We start from the raw sequence: 26,586 nt of genomic DNA, 5'->3' as shown, positions 1-26,586 counted from the left end.
ACAATGCTTTCCTATGACATCATTCACACACTACGGTTACCTGCGGTTTTGTGCGAATAGAAAAAATAGAACTGGATGCGTCCAGCTGCAAAATCCTGCATCTATCGGCACATAACCGCAGGTAACCGCAGTGCACTGTGTCAGCTGCGTTTGGTATAAATCTTGAGGGGGAACTCCACGCCAAATTTCAAATAAAAAAACGGCATGGGTTCCCCCTACAGGAGCATACCAGGCCCTTGGGTCTGCTATGGATTTTTAGGTGAACACCCGTACGCCAAAAAAACAACACGGGTTTTCCCCCAAGGTCCATACCAGACCCGTATCCGAGCAGCAGCCCGGCCGGTCAGGAAAGGGGGTGGGGAGAGCAAGCACCCACCCCCCTCCTTAACCGTGCCAGGCTGCATGCCCTCAACATGGGGGGTAGGTGCTTTGGGGCAGGGGGGGCAGGGGGGCAACCCGACAACCCCTGGCCGTTGGTTGCTGGGATCTGCGGGAGGGGATCTTATTGGAATCCGGGAGCCTCCTTTAATAAGGGGGCCCCCGATGCCGGCCCCCCACCCTAGGTGAATGAGTATGGGGTACATCGTACCCCTACCCATTCACCTGGTGGAAAAAATGTAAAAAAAAAACACACTACACAGGGTTTTTTAAATATCTTATTAGTCAGCTCCGGGGGCCCCCCTCTCTTCTTTAGCTCTTTTATGAGGGGTCCCTGCTTCTTCGATGTCTTCTGCTGGGGGGTCCCGGTCTTCACCGCCATCTAGTTCTCTCCCGCTGGGGGGGCGCTTTCTTCTTTAGCTCTTTTACAGCGGCCCCCTCCCGGGCTTCTTCTACGTCTTCTGCCAGGGGGGGGGGGGGGTCCCAGTCTTCACCGCTGTCTGGTTCTCTTCTGCAGGGGGGGGAGTCCCGGTCTTCACCGCCGTCTAGTTCTCTTCCGCCGGGGGTGCTTTCTTCTTTAGCTCTTTTACAGCGTCCCCCTCCCGGTCTTCACCGTCGTCTGGTTCTCTTCCACGGGGGGGGTGTCCCGGTCTTCACCCCCGTCTGGTTCTCTTTCACCGGGGGCCCCGCTCTCTTCTTTAGCTCTTTTACGAGGGGGATTGCCCAGGCTTCTGTTGCCTTCTGCCTTCTTCTTCTCTTCTTCGATGTTGACACGTCGCTTCCTCCCGCTCTAATGCCGTGTGCGCGGCTCGCACCGATTTATATAGGCCTCTTATGACGTCACAGTCCCATAATGCTCCGGGACCCCCCCTGCAGAAGAGAACCAGATGGCGATGAAGACCGGGACCCGCCCCCCCCAGCAGAAGACGTTGAAGAAGCCTGGGAGGGGGCCGCTGTAAAAGAGCTAAAGAAGAAAGCGCCCCCCCCGGCGAAAGAGAACTAGACGGCGGTGAAGACCGGGACCCCCGACAGAAGACATCGAAGAAGCAGGGCCCCCCCTCGTAAAAGAGCTAAAGCAGAGAGGGGGGCCCCCGCAGCTGACTAATAAATTACTTTAAAAACCCTGTGTAGTGTGTTTTTTTTACATTTTTTTTTCCACCAGGTGAATGGGTAGGGGTACGATGTACCCCATACTTATTCACCTAGGGTGTGGGCCGGCATTGGGGGGCCCCCTTATTAAAGGAGGCTCCCGGATTCCAATAAGTCCGTTTTCATCGGTTTGGACTGATCGTGTGTACAGGCCCTAACACTTCTTGCGCCACTCCTGCCTGAGTGGACAGAATGAGCCCACAACACAGCCAAGCTGAGACAGAGACCCAGATTTAAACACATTAACTGGATCAGAGTCAGTTAACACTCTGATCTCCCTCTAAATTTAACTAGCATCGGTACTTTGAAGTAACCAGGCGCTCCTATTGGACGCCTGGCGCCGGGAGGAGCAAAGAGGAGATGCACCGCAGAGAGGACTCCAGGAGAGGACACCGGAGCCAGACACACTGGAAGACGGCCACAGCAGCTCTGACTACTGCTCTCACCGCCTGCATCCATGGTAAGGACAGTGGGTGGTGGGGAGGGGGGAGGGTGTTAGTGCCGTGCCACGCAAGGGGGGATAGCTAGCAGTTGTGCTAGTGCCGCTCCACAGGCGGCCCGGGGGGGCGTTTGTCACCCCCCAAAAAACAACCCACCAGCCACCACTGGAAGCAGTTTGCTGTACTTTATTTCAAACTCACATTAAAGAACCATAGTGCTCACTGAAAAACATTCTTGTTTTGTTTTTTTGCATATGCGTCCATTCTGTGATTAAAAAAGCAGCATGCAACTGCAGCTGGTCTAAATGATCCCTTTGCAGAATCCTTTAGTATTAATATTTTTATTTTTCCAAGAACTCAGTGTGTTGTCGCTCAGAAATATAACAGGAGCGAGGACACAAGTCTACTGAATCTCATTTCATGAGCCTACTGGGTCTCATTTCATCATCACCAACATCACAGAATATGGGAAAGTATTTCTGGACATAACACTTGTCAAATGTTTGTTTCCTCAGACAAAGAATGAAAGATTCCTCGTTTTATTCCCTCTGTATAGCAATGAGGCAGCTGCCGCAGGAGTTTGTGAAATTACAGATCAGCCATGAGGAGTTCCTGTGCATGAAGGCTCTTCTGCTTCTGAATACAAGTAGGTACATGTAGGTGGAAGGGGAGCACAAACCATCACACTTTTACTGATACTGCAGGTAAACACCTAAAAACGCCAATCAGAATACATTTAGGAAACAAAACAACTATGGAGAGTAGATTCTGCTTCACCCCTCTTACTCTAGATTTCAAAAATGTCCCCTTTAATGATGACATCACTAGTTATGGTCCTGATGGAAAGCCAGAGCAACCTTGGGGCAGCTATGGTATGTTAAATGAAACATGAAATCGTCTTATATCCACTTAAGCCCCGGACCAATATGCTGCCTAAAGACCCAAGGTGTTTTTACAGTTCGGGACTGCGTCGCTTTAACAGACAATTGCGCGGTTGTGCGACGTGGCTCCCAAACAAAATTGGCGTCCTTTTTTCCCCACAAATAGAGCTTTCTTTTGGTGGTATTTGATCACCTCTGCGGTTTTTATTTTTTGCGCTATAAACAAAAATAGAGCGCCAATTTTGAAAAAAATGCAATATTTTTTACTTTTTGCTATAATAAATATCCCCCAAAAACATATATAACAATTATTTTTTTCCTCAGTTTAGGCCGATACGTATTCTTCTACCTATTTTTGGTAAAAAAAATCGCAATAAGCGTTTATCGATTGGTTTGCGCAAAATTTATAGCGTTTACAAAATAGGGGATAGTTTTATTGCATTTTCTTTTTTTTTTTTTTTTTACTACTAATGGCGGCGATCAGTGATTTTTTTCGTGACTGCGACATTATGGCGGACACTTCGGACAATTTTGACACATTTTTGGGACCATTGTCATTTTCACAGCAAAAAATGCATTTAAATTGCATTCTTTATTGTGAAAATGACAGTTGCAGTTTGGGAGTTAACCACAGGTGGCACTGCAGGATTTAGTGTACACTTAGTGTGTGTTTACAACTGTAGGGGGGTGTGGCTGTAGGAATGACGTCATCGATCGAGTCTCCCCTATAAAGGGGATCACTCGATCGATGCAGCGCCATAGTGAAGCACGGGGAAGCCGTGTTTACATACGGCTCTCCCCGTTCTTCAGCTCCGGGGAGCGATCGCGACGGAGCGGCTATAAACAAATAGCCGCACCGTCGTCCCGGATCGCTCCCCGAGGGAACCCGACCGCCGCGTGTAGCGGGGGCGGGTCCCGATCGGACCCCCGACCCACGTCTAGGCAGGCACGTACAGGTACGTTGATGTGTCTGTCCGTGCCATTCTGCCGACGTATATCTACATGAGGCGGTCGGGAAGTGGATATTCAAAGCTCTAGGCCAGGGATCCTTAAACTACGGCCCTTCAGCTGTTGCGGAACTACACATCCCATGAGGCATTGTAAAACTCTGAGGCCTCGTACACACGACAGAGTTTCTCGGCAGAATTCAGCGAGAAACTCGGTCAGAGCCGGATTCTGCCGAGAAACTCTGTCGTGTGTACACTTTCGGCCCGATGGAGCCGCCGAGGAACTCGTCGAGAAAATAGAGAACATGTTCTCTATTTTCTCGTTGTTCTATGGGAGAACTCGGCCCGCCGAGCTCCTCGGCGGCTTCAGGGCTGAACTCGCCGAGGAACTCGACGTGTTTGGCACGTCGAGTTCCTCGGCCGTGTGTACGAGGCCTGACATTCACAGACATGACTAGGCATGATGGGAATTGTAGTTTCTGAACAACTGGAGGGCCATAGTTTGAAGACACATGCTCTAGGAAAATGGTTAAGTACACATTTATAATACAACGGATATAGAAAATAATCACCCCCCCCCTCCTTTTAACCACTCCTCCTCTGGAAGATTTACCCCCCTTCATGACCGGGCCATTTTTTGCGATACAGCACTGCATTACAATTGCGCGGTCATGCAACGCTTTACCCAAATACAATTTATGTCCCCCTTTTCCCACAAATAGAGCTTTCTTTTGGTATTTGATCACCTCTGCGTTTTTTATTTTTTGCACTATAAATAAAATAAAAAAGACAAACAATTTTGAAAAAAAAAAAAAACAACGGGCCAGATTCAGGTACATATGCAACGGCGTAACGTATCGCATTTACGTTACGCCGCCGCAAGTTTTACGGGCAAGTGCTTGATTCACAAAGCACGTGCCTGTAAAGTTGCGGCGGCGTAGCGTAAATCCCTCCGGCACAAGCCCGCCTAATTCAAATGATCTGGGTAGGGGGCGTGGATCATTTAAATTAGGCGCGTTCCCGCGCCGAACCTACTGCGCATGCTCCGCTTTGAAATTTCCCGCTGTGCTTTGCGCGAAATGACATCGCACCGACGTCATTTTTTGAACGTAGACGTGAGTTACGTCCTTTCCTATTCACGGACGACTTACGCAAAAAAAAAAAATGCAAAATTCGACGCGGGAACGACGGCCATACTTTAACATGGCAGGTCTATCTATACGCCACAAAATAGCAGCTTTAACTATATGCCGGGAAAAGCCGACTAGCGGCGACGTAAGAGAATGCGACGGCCGCGCGTACCTTCGTGAATCGCCGGAAAAAGCTAATTAGCATACTCCACCCAGCGGGCGCCAAAGTATTACACCTACGATCCTGTATGCCTGTCGGATCGAAGCCAAAAGCCGTCGTATCTTGGTTTGAGGATTCAAGCTAAAGATACGACGCGGCAAATTTGAAAGTACGCCGGAGTATCAGTAGATACGCCGGCGTATTTCTACTGTGAATCTGGCCCAATATTTATTACTTTCTGCTATAAAACATATCAAATAAATAAATTGAAAAAAAAAAATGTCTTCATTCATAGGCCAATATATATTCTGTGGCATATTTTTTGGTAAAAAAAAAATCCCAAGAAGTGCATATTAGTCGGTTTGCGCAAAAGTTCTAGGCCCAAATTCTCGTAGGGCGGCGTAAATGTAAGCGGGCGTAGCATATCCTAGTTACGCTATGCCGCCGCAACTTATGTGCCGGCGTAAGCGCGCCTAAATCAAATGAGGAACAGGGGGGGGCGTGTTTTATGTAAACTAATCATGACCCCACGTAAATGACGATTTTTTCGAAAACGGCCAATGCGCGTGCATGCTCAGTATCACGTCGAATTTTCAAATTAAATTACGCCCGCTCAATGCCTAGTCGGCGTGAACGTAACTTACGTCCAGCCCCATTCACGGACGACTTACGCAAACAACGTAAAATACGACGCTGTTCGTACGTTTCCGACGTCCATACCTAACATGACTTACCCCTGCTTTATGAGGGGTAACTTTACGCCGGCGTATGTCTTGCGTAAACGACGTATCTTGATACGCCGGGCGCACGTACGTTCGTGAATCGGCGTATCTAGCTAATTAGCATATTCGACGCAGACATATACGGAAGCGCCACCTAGCAGTCAGCATAAATATGCACCCTAAGATATGACGGTGTAGGAGACTTACGCCGCTCGTGTCTAGGCAACTGTGAGGCGTATCGGATTCTATGAATCAGGCGCCGAGTTGCGACGGGCCACATTCAGAGTTACGACGGCGTATCTGGAGATACGCCGGCGTAACTCCTTTGAGAATCCAGGCCATAGTGTCTACAAACTATAGGATATTTTTATTTATTTATTTTTATTTCTTTACTAGTAATGGCGGCAATCAGCGACTTATAGTGGGACTGCGATATTGTGGCGCTGACACTTCTGACACTTTTTGGGAACCAGTGACACTAATAAAGTGATCACTGCTAAAAATATACACTGTCACTGTTTTAATGATGCTGGCTGGGAAGGGGTTTTAACATCTAGGGTGATCAAAGGGTTCATGGTGTTCCTAGCCAGTGTTTTTGTGTACTGTGGGAGGTGCTTTTACTAGGGAAAGACATGGATCTTTTAACAAACAAGGAAAAGGAAGCCCACACCCAGCAACCACATAGGGGAATAAAACTCAACCGGGTCAGGATCAAATGGGGTTAATCCATACCCGCTCATATTTCAACGGACACCCTCTATTGATGTATGCCAGCTTGTATAAAAGCAAAACAGCATTAACCGAGTCCATCCAGGCCCCCACTGTGGGTGGTGCCCTAGAATTCCATTTAAACAGAATCACTTTCTTTATCGTTACATCACGGGACACAGAGCGACATTCATTACTATATGGGTTATATGGAGTACCTTCAGGTGATGGACACTGGCAATCTCAAACAGGAAATGCCCCTCCCTATATAACCCCCTCCCATAGGAGGAGCACCTCAGTTTTTACGCCAGTGTCTTAGGTGTTGGTCATGGTTTAGCTTGCCTCCGCATCCTTGGGATTAGGTGAGCTAACCGGTTCTGTCCAAAGGCCTCAGCGCTAAAGTGGTCAGTAACCGGACCCCAAACCCTTGGGGTATAGCCCATAATGCTTTTCTTTTTAGAGAGCTGGACCCTGGGCCCAGAACTTAGAAACCTTTGGGTGCCTAATGTTTCTGTTGCCAGAGTGCTATATGGGCCCAGGACAGTGGATCCTTCATAGGAACCCAGGGCCTTAAGGTCTAGACATCCCCACGGAGATGGGGGAAGATTGGGCCTCTTGCTTGGCAAAGTCCTGCGGCATGGAGCAGGTAAGTGAGGGGAAAACTTGCGGAACTTGGTTCTTAGCAGGTTTTTTCTGGGGGGTCACAGGGGACATGCCTAAAGTTATGCGCTGCATCTGGCAAACTAGTCACATATCTTAATGATAGGATGGCTCTATGTGTATTTTTTCCCCATAAGAAGTGACCTCCCTTGTAGTGTTGGAAAAGCATTTGAGTAGGGCCTGTGTAATATAAAATGTATGTGTGTGTCAGAGAGCTATGCTTACCTGCAAGCCTCCAGGCGATGCTCCATCAGTCTTCCTCCTCAGAGCCTGCTAAGCAGGCAAAACGCTGACCTCCTCGTGGTTCCAGCTGGAGCAGAGAGGCTCCCTTCCCCCCAACCCCCCCCCCCTATCGGCGGGCGCGCGCGCGCGTTCACGTGTTATAGGCGCAATTCGCGCCGTTTAGCTGAGGGGGGAAGGGCGGGTCAGTGGTTTTAGGAAGGGGCGGCCCTTCCTTTTCGTTCCAAACAGCATTCGATACATTGGAACTGGGGAGGAAAGACCAGAGCGGCAGCACGGGGCGCCGAGGACACACAGTGGCCAAAAAGAATATTGCAGTCTTCAGAAGACTGTTTTCAAGCCTAGAAATAGGCTGTTTCTTTCCATCTCATAGTTTTTCTTGCAATACTACTCAGGGGGACAGAATGATTTTTCTTTCCTGGATTTGAAAAAAAAAAAAAAAAAAAAAGGTCATCTAGGGGAGAGGAAGCATTTTTTATCCCCCAAACAGGTGTTTGGGCAATTAACTTTTATAGTTTCAAGTACCAATAGGTAGCAGGTGTACCTCGGTATTGTACCATGGCATCCGGGTCAGAGGGTACAAGAGGTGGGGATTCCCCCAGAGAGTCTGAGGTCTCGGACAAAGCTATGCCGCTGCTTTCCCCTCAGGGAGCCTTGGGGCCATCGGGATCTGGGGCTGGAGCTGGCGCGGGTCAGTCCAACCCTAAGATGGTCACGGACGAGGTATTACTCACCTCTTTAAGAGAGATGGAGAAAAGAATGGGAAAAATGATAGCCACAGCTATGCGGGGCAGTAAACGGATTAGATCTCCGTCGCCCGAGCGTGGACCCTCAGAAGAGGAGGTCCTTTCCTCAGGGGAATTGGACGATCTCTTGGACAAGGACCAAGTAGGTTCAGGGATCGAAGATCCGGATACAGAGGAGTCTGGAGCAGTCTCCCAAGGGGAGGGCTGGTGGATTCAAGCCTTAACGGACTTGGTCCATAATGCATTCAACTTGCCAGTACCAGATCTCCAGGTATCGACGGTTTCAGCTTTGGGCTCACTGAGGGCGCCTCAAAGCAATGCAGTGTTTCCGATCCACCCTCTATTAGAGGGAGTTTTGTTCCAAGATTGGAACAAGCCAGATAAAATCTTCTTACCACCTAAAAGATTCTCTGCCCTATATCCTATGGAAGATAAATTTTCCAAGAAATGGGCTACTCCTGCAGTGGATGCAGCCATCTCATGTGTTAACAAGTCGTTAACATGCCCTGTAGAAAACATACAGGTATTCAAGGATCCAGTTGATAAACGCTTGGAAGCACTACTTAAGAACTCCTTCACTACGGCAGGGGCAGTAGTACAGCCAGCGGTGGCTGCGATTGGGGTTGCTCAAGCATTATCGGATCAAGTTAAGCAGATGCTTAAACTTATTCCTGCCCAGCAGGCAGAAGAATTTTCGGATGTCCCTAGGGCCATATGTTTTACAGTAGACGCAATTAAGGATTCTATCCAGCAAGCGTCACGTTTATCGTTATCCCTTATCCATATGAGAAGACTCTTATGGTTAAAGAGCTGGGAGGCCGAGCCCCCATGCAAGAAGCTCCTGGTAGGGTTTCCCTTCTATGGAGGACGACTCTTCGGAGAAGACCTAGATAAATACATTCAGACCATTTCAAACGGCAAAAGTACTCTCTTGCCAACTAAGAAGAAGTTTCAGGGGCCTGCGTTTAAACGACAGTACTCCCCTGGGCAGGGGCCCTCTAATGCCAAACAGTATCGACGGCCTCCTGCAAAAGAAAACTTCGGCTTCAACAGCAAGTCTCAAGGACAGGCTGCTAGAGGCAGAAAGCAGTGGTTTCGCAAACCAGCAAAACCAGCCCCCAAGCCCTTATGAAGGGGCGCCCCCACCCACGAAGGTGGGGGGAAGGCTGCGACTCTTTTCAGAGGTTTGGGAAGCCAGCATTCCCGACGAGTGGGTACGGTCTTCCGTGGCCACGGGCTACAAATTAGATTTCCTAAAGTTTCCTCCTCCTCATTTCCAGGAGTCGAGGATTCCAAACGATCCGGAGAAAGGAGCCGCATTAATGTCGGCATTAAATCATCTACTTTCCCAGGAAGTAATAGTAGAGGTACCAGTCCTGGAACAGGGACTAGGTTTCTACTCCAACCTATTCATCATCCCGAAGTCCAATGGAGATGTCAGGCCAATTTTGGACCTAAAGATGGTAAATGCATACCTAAAGATCCGCTCATTTCGGATGGAATCCGTGCGGTCAGCAGCTGCCACACTCCAAAAGGACGACTTCATGGCGTCCATAGACATAAAGGATGCCTACCTTCATGTTCCAATTTATCAGCCACATCAAAAATATCTACGATTCATGGTGGCTTCGCGTCACTTCCAATTCGTGGCGCTTCCCTTCGGGTTGGCTACGGCCCCCCGGGTGTTCACGAAGGTCCTAGCTCCAATCCTAGCCAAACTAAGGATCCAAGGGGTCACGATCCTAGCATACCTGGACGACCTCCTAGTCATAGATCACTCGTCTCCCGGCTTGGAGCGAGCAGTGGCCCTCACGGTCCAATACCTCGAGAAGTTCGGCTGGGTCCTAAATCGAGAAAAGTCAGCTTTCCTGCCCACAAGGCAGTTGGAATATCTCGGCATGAGATTAGACACAGAACAACAAAGAGTGTTTCTACCTCTGAGGAAGGTCAAAGCCATCAAGGAATTAATCCTACTGGTTCTAAGCAAAAAGGAACCGACTATTCGCCTATGTATGAGGTTACTAGGCAAGATGGTGGCCACATTCGAGGCGGTACCATACGCCCAGAGTCACACTCGCATCCTGCAGGCAGCCATCCTGTCAGCATGGAGCAGAAGGCCACAGGCCTTGGATATCCCGTTGCCGCTCTCATCAAGAGTCCGACAAAGTCTGTGTTGGTGGTTAGACCCTCAGAACCTACTGAAGGGGAGATCTTTCAGCCCAGTGGCTTGGAAGATAGTGACCACAGACGCCAGCCTGACAGGCTGGGGAGCAATTTTGGATGGTTGCACTCGCCAAGGTACTTGGGCAAAGCCAGAGGAGCAGTTGCCCATCAACATCTTGGAGCTCAGAGCTGCTCGACTAGCCCTCAGGGCTTGGACGTCAAAATTGCAGGGGTTCCCGGTGAGAATTCAATCAGACAATGCCACGGCTGTGGCATACATAAATCACCAAGGGGGAACCAGGAGTCAAGCCGCTCAGAGAGAGGTGAGCTTGATTCTCCTATGGGCAGAGGCTCATGTGCCCTGCATATCGGCAATATTCATTCCCGGAGTGGACAACTTTCAGGCGGACTTCTTAAGCCGCCAGACTCTATGGCCGGGGGAATGGTCTCTGCATCCACAAATCTTTCAAGCACTCTGCCAAAGATGGGGAGTGCCGGACGTGGATGTCATGGCATCGAGACTCAACAAGAAGCTAGACAGGTTCATGTCCCGCTCAAGGGATCCGATGGCCTGCGGAACCGATGCGCTGGTTTGCCCTTGGCATCAGTTCAAACTTCTTTATGCGTTTCCCCCGCTTCAGTTACTACCCCGCCTGCTGCGCAGGATTAGGGTGGAGCACATACCAGTCATCCTGGTAGCTCCAGCATGGCCCAGAAGGGCATGGTACTCACTAATCTTAAGGATGGTAGTGGGAGACCCTTGGACTCTTCCTCTACGGCCAGACCTGCTATCGCAAGGTCCGATCCTCCACCCTGCCTTACGGCATCTAAATTTGACGGCCTGGAAGCTGAATCCCTGATTCTCAGGGGTAGAGGTCTGTCTCAGAAAGTAATCTCTACCCTAATCAGAGCCAGGAAACCGGTCTCTAGGGTGATTTATCACAGGGTCTGGAAGGCCTATGTAGGTTGGTGTGAGTCCAAGCTATGGCTTCCTCGCAAATTCACCATTGATAGAGTTTTAAGTTTTCTCCAGCTAGGAGTGGATAAAGGATTGGCATTAAGCACAATCAAAGGACAGATTTCTGCTCTGTCAGTGTGGTTTCAGCGGCCGCTGGCCACCCACTCGCTGGTTAAGACCTTCCTTCAAGGGGTCTTACGTATTAAACCTCCAGTTACATCCCCGCTTTGCCCGTGGGATTTAAACCTTGTTCTGTCAAGTTTACAGAAACAACCGTTTGAGCCGTTGGCTGAAATTCCTTTGGTTTTACTGACAAGGAAGTTAGTATTTTTGGTCGCCATAGTTTCCGCAAGAAGAGTATCGGAACTGGCGGCCTTATCCTGTAAGGAACCATATCTTATTTTTCATAAGGACAGGGTCGTTCTCCGCCCTCATCCTTCCTTCCTACCGAAGGTTATATCCAGTTTTCATTTGAACCAGGATTTGGTATTACCATCCTTCTTCCCTAAACCTACTTCCAGAAAGGAAGGGTTGCTGCATACCTTGGATATCGTCAGGGCCATGAAGGCCTATCTTAAAGCTACAAAGAAGATCCGGAAAACAGATGTGCTGTTCATATTACCGGATGGGCCCAAGAAGGGGCAGGCAGCTGCAAAGTCCACCATTTCTAGGTGGATTAAGCAATTAATCACTCAGGCCTACGGCTTGAAAGGGTTGCCTCCTCCAGTATCATTAAAGGCTCATTCTACTAGGGCCATGGGCGACTCCTGGGCAGCACACCACCAGATCTCTATGGCTCAAGTTTGCAAGGCGGCAACCTGGTCTTCTGTCCACACGTTTACAAAATTCTACCAGTTGGACGTAAGAAGGAATTCTGATACAGCCTTTGGGCAGGCAGTGCTGCAGGCTGCAGTTTGAGACCCTCGGATTCCGGGGGCTCCTCTTTTTTGAGTTAAATTTAAAATTTAAGATTATTTTTCTCAACTAAGTTGGATTTATTATGATTTGAGTATATCTCTAAATTAAATCCTTTTGTCTTGGAGATGTTCTCCCTCCCCTCATTGTAAGCATTGCTTTGGGACATCCCATATAGTAATGAATGTCGCTCTGTGTCCCGTGATGTAACGATAAAGAAAAAGAGATTTTTAATACAGCTTACCTGTAAAATCTTTTTCTTGGAGTACATCACGGGACACAGAGCTCCCACCCCTCTTATGGGGACCATTTTGGGAGACATACTGCTTGCTACAAAACTGAGGTGCTCCTCCTATGGGAGGGGGTTATATAGGGAGGGGCATTTCCTGTTTGAGATTGCCAGTGTCCATTACCTGAAGGTACTCCATATAACCCATATAGTAATGAATGTCGCTCTGTGTCCCGTGATGTACTCCAAGAAAAAGATTTTACAGGTAAGCTGTATTAAAAATCTCTTTTTTTTTTGGCATAAAAGAGCAACATTGACAATAGAAGCTTAGTATACCGTGGCCTCTGGTCATCATCCTGTATTCCCAGCAGGGCCAAAGCAGGAGAAATCGGGATATCTAAATGCAGACGGACATTCATAAAGTCAAAAATGGCAGCCCAATAGTCTGAGAGCTTGGGACAGGCCCAAATCATATGGCCATAAGTAGCGTCGGGAGAATGGCATCGTGGGCAGTTAGGAGAGCGTTGCGGATATATTCCATGCAGCCTTCGTGGCGTAAAGTATACCCTATGCAGGAATTTCGTCTGCATCAATTTATCCCTGGACGATACCACCAATTTATAGCTATCCTCAAAACAATCTTCCCAGGATTCCCTATCCAGGGACGGATATCTTCCTCCCACCTTCTCCATAGTGACTCCATCTTCGGAGAATCCTTCCGAAGCAGCGTCACATACAGCTCTGAGAGGGGCTTAGCTAGGGAGTCTTGGGCCAAGAGGTCCTCAACAACATCCATGCCCAGGCGAGGAGGCGCCTGAAATTGGGCCCGAAAGGCATGCCGCAACTGGTAGCAGCGGAACAACATCCAGCCTGGAAGGCCAAACCTGTTTGCCAAAAGGGAAGTAAGGACCCATCAGAGACAACGTCCTTCAACAGCTTTACGCCGTAGCTGGCCCACAATTTTGGATCCGGTATAGTTCGAAAATGCCTAAGAGAGGGGTTTCCCCACAACGGAGTGAAGGGACACCACCGGTCGAGAGATAGGAAACTGCGCCTGGTCATCCCCCACACCCGCAGTGTAGTCCTAGAGGGGGCCGGCAAGGAGGGGTACGCCATGACCCCTCTGTACACCAGGTTGCTGAGCTCAGTAAGGGATCCCACAATTGCCGCCTCAAGGCAGACAGCCGCATTGGCCCTGGACTGTTGAAACCACCAGCGCACAGTCACCAGTATAGCCGCCCAGTAATACACCAAAAGATTAGGTAGGGCCAGCCCTCCAAAGCCAACAGGCAGCTGGAGAGTCGATTTAGCCAATCGAGGGGCCGACCCCCGCCACAGAAGAGAGCCAATGCAGCTATCCAATTCCCTAAAAAAGGAAGGGGAGACCCATACGGGGCAGTTTCTGAAGACATACGTAAATTTGGGTAGATATATCATTTTTAAAACGTTAATACGTCCCAAAAGATTGAGCGGCAAAGTGGACCATCGGGAACAGTGGTCCTTAAGGCGTTCAAAAACCAGTTTCAGGTTAAGACGATGGAAGGAATGAAGATCCCGAGAGATCCTAATTCCTAAATAGGTAAACTCTTCAACCCACTGCAACGCGGTCTGGGGAACCAGGTCCCTAGCTTTTACGTCCAGGGGAAACAGGGCAGATTTAGTCCAATTTAAACATATCCCAGAGAACTTGCCGAATTCATCAAAGATCTGAAGACATGGATCTTAGTCCCTAATTTGCAGAGATTCGTAGGTCTCCCAGACAACAAACTTTGAACACTTGTAAATGGGGCTACATGTGTGACAAGTTCCGGGTCCAGGGGACCTACGACCGGCCGATACCGGGTCCCCAAAGTCACCGGAAAAATTACAAGCATTAACATGGGAGTTTATGAAAGGGGTGCCCGGCTTTAAAAAATCTGTGCTCCCCGGCCAAAGGTCCCCCGGACAGCACATTTGTAGAGGAAGAGTGGGGCTACATGTGTGCCAAGTTTGGGGTCCAGGGAACCTATTGCTGGCCAGTATCGGGTCCCCAAAGTCTGGGAGATCAGGCGCAAAAAGGTGACTCGAGTATAAGTCAAGGGGGGCATTTTCAGCATAAAAAAGTGTATATACGGTATTTGGCCTCAACACCAAACGATATGTCTGGCGGAAATCCAATACAGCTCACTATCCCCTATCCAAATAGCAGCATTCCTACAGTAAAGCATGGAGGTGACAATATCCTATTTTGTGTTTATCTGTAGCAGGGACTGGAGCACTTGTCAGGATAGAAGGGAAAAATGATTGGAGCAAAATGGCATCAAATTCTTGAGGAAAATCTTCTTCCCTCTGCCAGAAAGTTGTCAATGTGAAGAAGATTTACCTTCCAACATGATAATGATCCAAAGCACACAGCAAAAATGACCACACAGTGGTTGAAGGAGAAAAAGGTGAATGTCCTTGCATGGCCTAGTCAGAGCCCAGACTTAAACCCCATTGAAAATCTGTGGAATGACTTGAAGACTGCAGTCCACAAATGGTCACCATCAAGTTTAATTGAACTTGAACAGTTCTGCAATGAAGAGTGGGAAAATATTGCAGTCTAGGGGGCAGATCCTCGTAGAATTGCATGGGTGCAGCGTATGGGAGATACGCTACGCCGCTGTAACTTACTTTTTGAAGCTTCAAATCCACAAAGAATTTGCGCCGTAAGTTACGGCGGCGTAGTCTATCTCTCGCGGCGTAATGGCACGCAATTCAAATGCGGCGAGTAGGGGGCGTGTTTCATTTAAATGAAGCGCGTCCCCGCGCAGAACGAACTGCGCATGCGCAGTCCCTAAATTTCCCGCCGTGCATTGCGCTAAATGACGTCGCAAGGACATCATTGTTTTGACGTGGACGTAAATTACGTCCAGCCCGATTCACGGACGACTTACGCAAACAAAATAACATTTTTAAAATTATACGCGGGAACGACGGCCATACTTAACATTGCGTACGCCACCAGATAGCAGCTTTAACTATACGTCGTGTGATTATTTTAAAGGGGATTATTCTTATTTATACCCACTGAAACTAGATTACATGCTGGTCTTTTAGGGCTCGTGCACACAGATGCATTTGAGCCTTCAGCGTAATGAATGGGGTGTGTTTTGGTGCTCGGGAGCCACAGGGGGTGCGCACAGCCCGCTGCCAGCAGCCTTTCAAAGTCTGTAAATCTATTGTGCTCGGGTTACAAATAGCAGCTAGCACAGTATTGTTGGGAACAATAAACAGTAACAAGTGGTAATTGTGCAGCGCTGTACTAAATAAAGTCTGAGTTGAAATAAAAAATTCATAACCATTCAAGAAGATGTTCTTAACCACTTAAGAGACGGACCAAAATGCAGCTAAAGGACCGGGCCATGTTTTGCGATTTGGCACTGCGTCGCTTTAACAGACAATTGCGCGGTCGTGCGACATTTACCAAACAAAATTGGCGTCCTTTTTTTCCCACAAATAGAGCTTTCATTTGGTGTTATTTGATCACCTCTGCGGTCTTTATTTTTTGCGCTATAAACAAAAATAGAGCGACAATTTTGAAAAAAAAAAATGCAATATTTTTTACTTTTTGCTATAATAAATATCCCCCAAAAATATATAAAAAAAAAAATTTTTTTCCTCAGTTTAGGCCGATACGCATTCTTCTACCTATTTTTGGTAAAAAATTTGCAATAAGTGTTTATCGGTTGGTTTGCGCAAAATTTATAGCGTTTACAAAATAGGGGATAGTTTTATTGCATTTTTTCTTAATTTTTTTTTTTTTTTACTACTCATAGCGGCGATCAGCGTTTTTTTTCATGACTGCGACATTATGGCGGACACTTCAGACAATTTTGACACATTTTTGGGACCATTGTCATTTTCACAGCAAAAAATGCATTTAACATGCATTGTTTATTGTGAAAATGACAGTTGCAGTTTGGGAGTTAAAAACAGGGGGCGCTGATGGGGTTATGTGTGACCTCATGTGTGTTTACAACTGTAGGGGGGTGTGGCTGTAGGTGTGGCGTCATCGATTATGTATCCCTATAAAAGGGATCACACGATCGATGACGCCGCCACAGTGAAGAACGGGGAAGCCGTTTTTACACACGGCTCTCCCTGCTCTTCAGCACCGGGGACCAATCGCGGGACTCCAGCGGCAGTCGGGTCACGGGTCCCGGTCATGGAGCTTCAGGCCGGGTCGCGGGCGTGCCATTCTGCCCATGTAAATGTGCAGGAGGCGGTCCTTAACCACTTCCAGACCACCGCATGTATATGTACGTCGGCAGAATGGCACGTACAGGCACATTGGCGTACCTGTACGTCCCTGCCTAGACGTGGGTCGGGGGTCCGATCGGGACCCCCCCGCTACAAAAATGTGTCAAAATTGTCCGAAGTGTCCGCCATAATGTCGCAGTCACGAAAAAAATCGCTGATCGCCGCCATTAGTAGTAAAAAAAAAAAAAAAAAAATATCCCCTACTTTGTAAACGCTATAAATTTTGCGCAAACCAATCGATAAACGCTTATTGCGATTTTTTTTACCAAAAATAGGTAGAAGAATATGTATCGGCCTAAACTGAGGACATTTTTTTTTATATATATGTTTTTGGGGGATATTTATTATAGCAAAAAGTAAAAAATATTGCATTTATATATAATGTCGTATTATTGTGTTTCAAACCTGTAATTACAAGTTACACATCAAAAGACACTTGTCGATTGTCAATAGGCAAAGAGACAGGATGAATCTGTTTTTACACATCAAACCATTTCTCAGGCCACATGTAATCTAATTACTTATTAGAGGGAGCTTATTGGTATGCAAGGATGTATACTAGTTAGCTCCCTAATACTAATTGGTGACTCCGGCTGGGAGTGACAATTACCTGTCACTCTGAAAGACAGGATGTATATCAAAGACGGCCAATCAAATTGCTCAGCTATTCAGTGGATAGAGAATATAAACTTGGAGGTGAGCCTTGTCACTCAGAGAATATTTTCCCTATGTATTCTCTGTATCAATATATGTTGGTCTGGACGTGATCAGAATATGTATTCTCTGAAAAATATGGCACAGGTCTAAGATGAGACTTTGAATTACTCTGTTGGATTTTGTATCATCTGTGGAATTTGGACTTTGTTCATTATTGGAAGTTAATTAAAATGCATTCTCTGCAGAGCCTGTGTCTTGCTGCGGAACAACCTAATTTATAGTCTACATACTATATCACTACATTTATTCTGTATTGGAAGATCCACCAAATGCACCCATTATCACTACACCAGTGTAATTTTTTACATTAATCAGTGCATTTTTATAGCACTGATCTCTGTAAAAATGACAATGGTCCCAAAATGGTGTCAAAAGTGTCCGATGTGTCCGCCGTAATGTCGCCGTAATGTCGCCGTAATGTCGCAGTCACGATAAAAATCGCTGATCGCCGCCATTACTAGTAAAAAAAATATATATATTAATAAATATACCATAAAACTATCCCCTATTTTGTAGACGCTATAACTTTTGCGCAAACCAATCAGTAAACACTTATTGCGATTTTTTTTTTAACCAAAAATATGTAGAAGAATACGTATCGGCTTAAACTGAGAAAAAATACGTTTTTTTTATATACATTTTTTGGGGATATTTATTATAGCAAAAAGTAAAAAATATTGCATTTTTTTCCCAAATTTTGCTCTATTTTTGTTTATAGCGCAAAAAATAAAAACCGCAGAGGTAATCAAATACCACCAAAAGAAAGCTCTATTTGTGGGAAAAAAAGGATGTTAATTTTGTTTGGGAGCCATGTCGCACGACCGCGCAATTGTCAGTTAAACAGACACAGTGCCAGATTGCAAAAAGTGGCCTGGTGTTTGGCCAGCCAAATGGTTTGGGACTTAAATGTTGCAAAATATAGGGAGGGTGGGGGCAGGGATTTGAACAGCCTGACTCAAGGCAGTCTCCCTGGTACACCACATCTCCTTCCTGGCTTTGGTAACCCTGAGTGTAATTATAATTTTCCCCCTCGTTCACAACCCAGGGGAGGTTTTCGGGGACGCGGTAGGGGTTGAAGGAGGGGGGTCATCCAGTCACTTCCAACTTTCCTCCTACTACTACCTATAACCGCTTTGATCCACTAAGGCCCCGTACACACGGTCGTTCCAAACCGATGAGAATGGTCCGACGGACCGTTTTCATCGGTTCACCGCTGAAGTGGCCTGATGGTCTGATGTGCGTACACACCATCGTTCCAAAAACCGATCGGGTCAGAACGCGGTGACGTCAAACACACGACGTGCTGATTAAAACGAAGTTCAATGCTTCCAAGCATGCGTCGACTTGATTCTGAGCATGTGCGGGTGCTTTTCTGTACTAACCATCGGTTTGGACCGATCGGGCAGTGGTCCATTGGTTCGGTTTTGAAGCATGTTTTAAAATTTTGGACCAAAAGAAAACAGACCGATGGGCTATACACACGGTCGGTTTGGACCGATGAAACTGAACCTCGGTCCATTCTCATCGGTTTTGTCCGACCGTGTGTACGGGGCCTAAGTGGTAGGAATAAATTCCAGGCGGAGGAGAAGTATATGACAGAACATCCAACTAATTGGGTATCTCAGTATAATCGGCAGGAGGATTATTCTACAAGGGCGCCTTTGGGTAACGACTATTGGCATCAGCAGAACCACCCGTCTGGATCTAACCCTGCAGGGCGAGATGGTTTGTTTAATGGCAATGGTAATAACAACCATTTTTTTCCAGGGGAAATTAATGTTAAAAGAAGCATAGATCCGAAAGGGGCTCCTAAGGAGGAGGCGGATCCCCTCTAAAAAGAAGGTGGGTCTGAAAGACTCTGGCCTTTTTAATGTAAGTACTGCCACATTAACGATAGAAGAAAAACGTGCTGAATCATGGTTTGAAATTTGCTCCCTCACGGTCATTAAACAAATTCAAAACTTTTGTTGATATCCAGAAATACATATAGTACCTTAGGGTAAGAGTCAGTGTGATTGGATTTTGGTGACGGCTTCCATATATCACTGTTACACAGCTTAAGAACATCTACTTGAATGTTTATGAACTTTCAATTTCAACTCAGATTTTATTTAGTGCAAGCCACCTGTGACTCTCGGGAGCGCAATACGCCAAATGTTTACACTGTACAGGCATTCACGTTCATGTGCATGGGCTTTTATATTATCCCAGTTCAGCTTTAATATCACACAAAATCTATAACAGAAAATTATTCACCCAACCAACAAATGAAAAACAGAAATGGCTAGACCCATCTAATAAAATTAAGACATGAGCGCCAAGCTTATTCTGGAGAAATTAAGCCGTTTGTAAAATAATATACTTTATGATTTCCCGGAGACAGTACGCTCATGACCCCATTTGTCATATTATTTAAACCAGAATAAAACAGAAAAGTCTGCAGATAATCTGATTATTACAAGCACATGTCACCAACAGGCAGTCAGTTGGAAGGTTCTATGGTTGTACCCAATACTCGATTTTGTCTAAAATATGAAAAAAAAAAAAAAAAATTGTGTTTTATGTAAATATATTAAAATACAACTTGTTTGTGTAGTGTGTACAGATGATTCCTGAGATAGAATGAAAAAATATTGTATCCACCATCCTTATGGAAACCTATCACTGCAATGCCTGGACTCAAGGGAATGATTAGAATATTTCCAATGCCAATATGACTGGCCATTCTTACTGAAGGCAACTTCTTTTTCCAGCAATACTGACTGCAGCCTTCAGGCTGAGAGTATATTCTGCTGTGTGCTGAAAAATCTCCTCCTTGGACAGGAGTGGTTCATTCAGCTCAATACAAAGAAAATCTCCAGTCTCCAAATAGCGCCTTCTAGTAGTGCCTTGTTTACAGCAAAGATGGAGGCAAACATAAGCCAGAGACTGCTGGAATCAGGATTTATTTTCAGAAAAGGGTAACACATTATATTGACCTAGAATGCAAGGACGGTGCAAATCTTATTTTGTTTTGCAATTTCGGTTATCCTTTAAGGTAAATTTAAGAGTTGGGTTATGGCTAGACTAAGGTTAAGGAGACTTTGCCCCCTTATCCATCCCACCCACTCCACAAACCCATCTTCCAGCATTGTTTAAAAAAATGGCTTCTAAAAAAGTTTGCTGACACCTGTCCTTTGCTGGAAACCGGAAATTCAGTGCTGCAGTGTGCTGGCTGTTCACCTCATTATAAATTCATAACATCATTGCATTGTTCCGGACTTAAGGGGATCCCATCACTGGATAGGATGGAAGTAGAAAGTTGGGCACTTACAGAAGGACCCTTCCTCTCTGCAATGAAGAGAGAAACCTAGGACCCCATGACCACGAATTATGGGCTTGTTCTCACCAGGTGCGTTGAGATGAATTGATCAATGCAGGTTGAACCCAAAGGCACATGGAAAGCAATTGCTCTTAGGTAATGAAAAGGGGCTATTCAATTTTTGTTTATTACCGCAGCCAATAGTAAGAGGAGATGGGAGTATTGTTTTGTATAAGGGGATCTACGTATGGCCAGAGCATAGCTTTAAAGTGAACCTGCCCTTTATCTGTGCACCCTTCTTCCATTCCTATGCTAAGGAAGCCGATCCATGTCACTGAAGTCATGACTTACAGAGGGATATGGGCTCTACCCATGCTTGGTATTTGGCCCAGTGTTGACACATGCACCTTCACACCCTAAAGTACCTGGTATTTCTATTCTCTCCTGGAAACTGAACAGAGCAGCTTGGGGTGGATGGTGAAGGATAGGTGGGTATGCCCTGCTGGGGATGGGGTTGGGGTTAAAGCACAGATTTGCCTAAAGTTTTAATAGCAGCTTGAGATCACTTTGCCTTCAGAAAGGCATCATGCATGGTCCAGAGCTGTCAGCCTGTGATGCCTTTTGTTCCTGAGCAAAGAAAAGGAAACCATTCTAAAAAGAGAACCTGTCATTGCCCTGAACAGGCAAAGTGACAGATTACCTGTATTCCATTGCCAGCGCAGCGTCCCCTATACTCTTCCCTTACAACATATTGTTTCCACTTTAAATCTATAGGTGCAGCTTAATGGCCTTCCCAAAGAAGTAGGGGGCTATGGTAGACTTTGTTTTATATTGCAAATAATTTTTGTCCCTTTTTTATTTTATTTTTTATTTAGTTCCCTTGGAAGGTCTTAAAAGTCAAAGTTATTTTGATGAGATGAGGTCTAATTACATTAGAGAACTGGCAAAGGCGATCAGCCTAAGGCACAAAGGAGTTGTTGCAAGTTCTCAGCGGTTCTATCACCTAACCAAAGTACTGGACTCCATGCATGAAGTAAGTGTTCCCTTGGTACAGCCATTTTTAACTGATCATTGTACCGTAACACTGGTTGTGAACTGATAATATTATAATAAAGATGGCCTGCACAATTCTACTCATGCAGCTCAGTTGAGATAGCAAAATACTAGACAGTTGTTGAATCAAGTAAAATGGTTCCTGCGTCATTGGAACAAGTTAGTTATGTACAAATAATCTGGTAATGATAATCCCGGGCTGATTAGAACAAAACTATAGATTCTGTTTGCTGGGCTTCAATATTATATAGGATTGTATATTCCATTTCTTCACCCACCATACATACAAACTAAAGTATACCATGCATGTTACCAGTGGCATCTCCAGCTTTCATATTTAGGGGGAGCACATGGGGGGACAGGGACAAAAGTAGGGGGGCCAACTATAAAATGCAATTATATATATTGTGAGGGATTAGCTCGTGGGGATCACCTTTTCTGAAATCACAGTCTGTAAGCAGGCACTTTCTTTTAAGTCTGGCGGATGCCAGATTTTATTTATAAACGGTTTGCAGATTAAAATAAACAAAACAATAAATTAAATCCTTGCCGTCCGGCGCTAAACTAAACAAACAGGATCTCCTCTCTATACAGTGTGGGGCTAGTCCCTGACACCCACAAAACATGTAGTAAAGCAAACCTTTTCAGTCCAGCACTCAGCGCTCCCCTCACTCAGGTCCCTTCCTGAGTTTCAAGCCAGAGCCCTGTTGTGCTCTCTTCCTGGACATTTAAAGTCCAGCTGATTGTGGACTCCAGTGGACCCAAACATCCGGACCGGAATCCTAGCCAGGCCCAGAGGCTGTAAAACCCAGAATGGATTCCGGTTCAGTCTCTCATAATGGAACGTATGCGAGGTGAAATGTACCTATGATCATGTATCGCACCTCGCATACTGTCACATATCCTCCCCCTCTGCTCAAGCCCCTGCGGCTGAGCACTTGACCCAACCATACAGTGCACACGGGAGAGGGCATCTGCATTATTTTGGAGCTTCCCTGGCCTGTGCTCCACCGTAAATTTAAAAGGCTGTAGAGCCAGGAACCACCTTGTCACACGAGCATTTTTCTCCCTGTTATCACACATCCACTTCAGGGGAGCATGGTCTGTGACCAGCTTAAATGACCTCCCCAGTAGGTAATACCTCAGGGAGTCTAAGGCCCACTTAATGGCGAGACACTCCTTTTCTACGATGGCATAATTTTTCTCGTGCTTGTTCAGCTTCCTGCTCAGGTATACCACTGGGTGCTCCTCACCATCCCTGATCTGTGACAGTACGGCCCCTAGTCCCACCTCAGAGGCATCCGTCTGTATAACAAACTCCTGGCTAAAATCCGGGGTTACTAGTACGGGTACCATACAAAGAGCCTGTTTTAACTTCTGAAATGCCCCCTCGGCTTCGGGGTTCCATTTGACCATGACCGACCCCTTACCCTTCGTTAGATCGGTCAAGGGGGCGGCAATGGTGGCAAAATTGGGTATAAAACGCCTGTAATACCCCATAATGCCCAGGAAGGCCCTCACTTGTTTTTTATTGACTGGTTGGGGCCATTTTTGAATTGCCTCAATCTTATTGGTCTGCGGCTTGACCATTCCCCGGCCAATAATGTACCCAAGGTATTTGGCCTCCTCCAGGCCTATGGCACATTTCTTTGGATTGGCCGTGAGATGTGCTTCCCTAAGGGAATCTACGACCGCTTGTACATGGAGCAGGTGCGATTCCCAATCTGGGCTGTGGATGACCACATTGTCCAAGTACGCCGCTGCATACGAGCGATGTGGTCTCAAAATTTTGTCCATCATTCGCTGGAATGATGCAGGGGCTCCGTGCAGACCAAACGGCATCCGCTTATACTGAAACGAGCCCTCAGGAGTGGAAAAGGCAGTCTTCTCCTTGGCTGATTCAGTAAGCGGTATCTGCCAATAACCTTTCGTTAGGTCTAGGGTCGTTATGTAGCGAGCCTGTCCCAACCTGTCCACAAGTTCGTCGACCCGGGGCATCGGGTAGGCGTCAAATTTGGACACACTGTTAAGTTTTCTAAAATCATTACAAAACCTAATACTGCCATCAGGTTTTGGGACCAGCACTATGGGACTTGACCACTCACTGTGAGACTCCTCGATCACATCCAACTCTAACATATTTTTTATTTCTTCCGCAACTGCCTCTCGCCGGGCCTCTGGAATTCTATATGGTTTTACATTTACCCGAACCCCTGGTTCCGTCACTATGTCATGTTGGATCGTGTTGGTCAGTCCGGGTAAGGGGGAGAAAAAGTCTCTATTTTTCTGCAAGAATGCCCTAACGTCACTTTGCTGTGCTACAGACAGGGAATCCGTGATGGGAACGTCAGGTATCACGGGTATCCGGTCTGTTGGAAGTGGGGACGTGGCCAGTAAAGTCTCTTGGTCCTTCCAGGGCTTTAAGAGATTTACATGGTAAATTTGGTGTGGTTTCCTTTTCCCTGGCTGGCAGACTTTGTAGTTTACCTCCCCCACCCTTTGGACAACCTCAAAGGGACCCTGCCACTTGGCTAAAAACTTGCTTTCTACCGTGGGAACCAGTACCAACACTCTGTCCCCCGGGTTGAAAGTACGGACCTTGGCACCCCGGTTATAGACCCTCCTTTGGGCCTCCTGGGCTCGCTCCATATGTTCCCGTACTAGGGGCAGAACGGCTGCAATTCGGTCCTGCATCAAGGAGACGTGCTCTATGATGCTCCTATATGGGCTGACCTCTCCTTCCCACGTTTCTTTAGCAATATCTAGCAGGCCCCTGGGATGCCTACCATACAAGAGCTCAAAGGGGGAATAGCCTGTGGAGGCCTGTGGAACCTCTCGTATGGCAAACATGAGATATGGTAGCAAAAAATCCCAGTCTCTCCCATCCTTGTCAACCACCTTTTTCAACATACTCTTCAAGGTTTTATTAAACCTTTCGACCAGACCATCTGTCTGGGGGTGGTAGACAGAAGTACGGAGATGGGAGATTTTGTACAATCTACACAATTCCTTGGTAACCCTTGACATAAAAGGGGTGCCTTGATCGGTCAAGATCTCTTTTGGGATCCCTACTCGACTAAACACCTGGACTAATTCCTTGGCAATAACCTTGGCGGAGGTGTTACGCAAGGGTATGGCCTCAGGATAGCGAGTCGCATAGTCCAGGATCACCAGAATATGCTGGTGACCTCGGGCAGATTTCACGACCGGCCCCACCAGGTCCATGCCAATCCTTTCAAAGGGGACCTCAATTATTGGTAGAGGAACAAGGGGGCTGCGAAAATGGGGCGATGGTGCTGACATTTGGCACTCGGGGCACGATTCACAGTACTCCTTGACCTCTGCATGCAAACCGGGCCAGAAGAATCTTTGGGTGATTCTCTCCCTGGTTTTTTCGACCCCGAGATGTCCCCCCATTACGTGACCATGAGCCAGGTCTAGCACCACCCTGCGAAAGGGTTTGGGAACCAGTAGCTGTTCTACCTCTTCCTCTCCATGTTTTATCACCCGATATAACAAATGGTTTTTAATTGCCATGTAGGGAAAGGACACCACCCAATTAGGATCCACCGGTTCCCCATCCAACACCTTAACATTTTCCCTGGCATTCATGAGGGTGGGCTCTCGCAGCTGCTCGGTACAGAAATCTTCCCTCCTGACCTCCAAGTCGGGTACCACATTTTGGCTACTCTCCATGTCGGGGTCAGGCGAGGTTTCCTGTTCGTTACCCTCAGGCTGGGTGCTAGCTTCTAAGTCCTCCGGTTCCCCAGCCATGGCAGGGAATGGTGGAGGATCTCCGGCCTCCTCGATCCCACCAACAGCATGCCCTTCCCTTTGGCAAAACGGGTCTGGTAAGAGTTCTCGAGTTTCCCCAGGAGGGGGAGCGCTATCTACGGGCCTCCCTTCACTCTCCCATAACTTCCAAAAATGAGGAAAGTCCCTACCCACTAAGGCTTCATGGAGCAGTGAAGGTACCACCCCCACTGAATGTGTTACACAGCCCCAGGGGGTATCAACCTCAACCACCGCTGTCTGGTAGTCCCGAGTGTCCCCATGGATGCATATTACCCCAATACAACTGGGGTGTAGTTTTGCGGGGTCTACACACACACTCCTGACTAAGGTCACCACACTACCAGAGTCTAGCAGGGCTGTAAGAGGCTTGCCATCTACTGAAATAACGCACATTTGTTTTTCCAGGCGACGCTGACCTGTCGCAACACATGCGACCTGTGCAAACAGAGAAAGGCGTCTTACCCTATCAACATAATCACATTGCATAGGTTCATCATTTAGAGGGCAGTTTGCAGCAATATGGCCTAATGCATGGCAACGAAAACACCGTATTTGGCCTACCCCCAGTCCTCTTACCGGTCCCAAAAACCTTCCTGGCTTCTTTGGCCAGTCTCCAGGTCTAGGACCTACAGTCTCATCTGCTGTAACAACAGTCTTATCCACTCTCCCCAAACTCTTGAACCCCGGAACAGTCTTACCCGAACCGTTGGGAGATCTTGCACCCCGAGACACTCCGAAATGGGGCGTGGGTGGGTTTATTAAGTCCTCGGTAGCACTGTACCTCTCCACTAGGTCCACCATTTGGGCTGCAGTGTTGGGGTCCCCCTGTCCGACCCACTTTCTCAGGGTAAAGGATGGATACACTGCGCTGCCTAATAAAATAATACTGGTAGCTGCTGACACTGCTTGTTCAAAAAAAGCATAAAACGAAATAGGGGTGTAAGTGTAGCGCTAAGTCTGATACCAAAGGTATCAGAAAACCATAATGTGTGTAATATTACAATTAAATAACA

General features: G+C 47.0%; 1 protein-coding gene across 1 annotated transcript in view; it reads left to right on the top strand.

Moving 5' to 3' along the window:
- Positions 1-26,586, top strand: part of PGR (progesterone receptor) — a 174,078-nt gene that overhangs the window by 132,690 nt on the left and 14,802 nt on the right. The window contains exons 6-7 of the mRNA XM_040340190.1: positions 2,483-2,613; positions 21,601-21,758. Coding sequence (XP_040196124.1) covers positions 2,483-2,613; positions 21,601-21,758 — 289 coding nt within the window. The remainder of the gene's footprint in view (positions 1-2,482; positions 2,614-21,600; positions 21,759-26,586) is intronic.

This window comes from Rana temporaria, chromosome 2, assembly GCF_905171775.1.
Source record: "Rana temporaria chromosome 2, aRanTem1.1, whole genome shotgun sequence".
Classification (NCBI taxonomy): Eukaryota; Metazoa; Chordata; class Amphibia; order Anura; family Ranidae; genus Rana; species Rana temporaria.
This window is presented reverse-complemented; position numbering and strand designations above follow the sequence as displayed.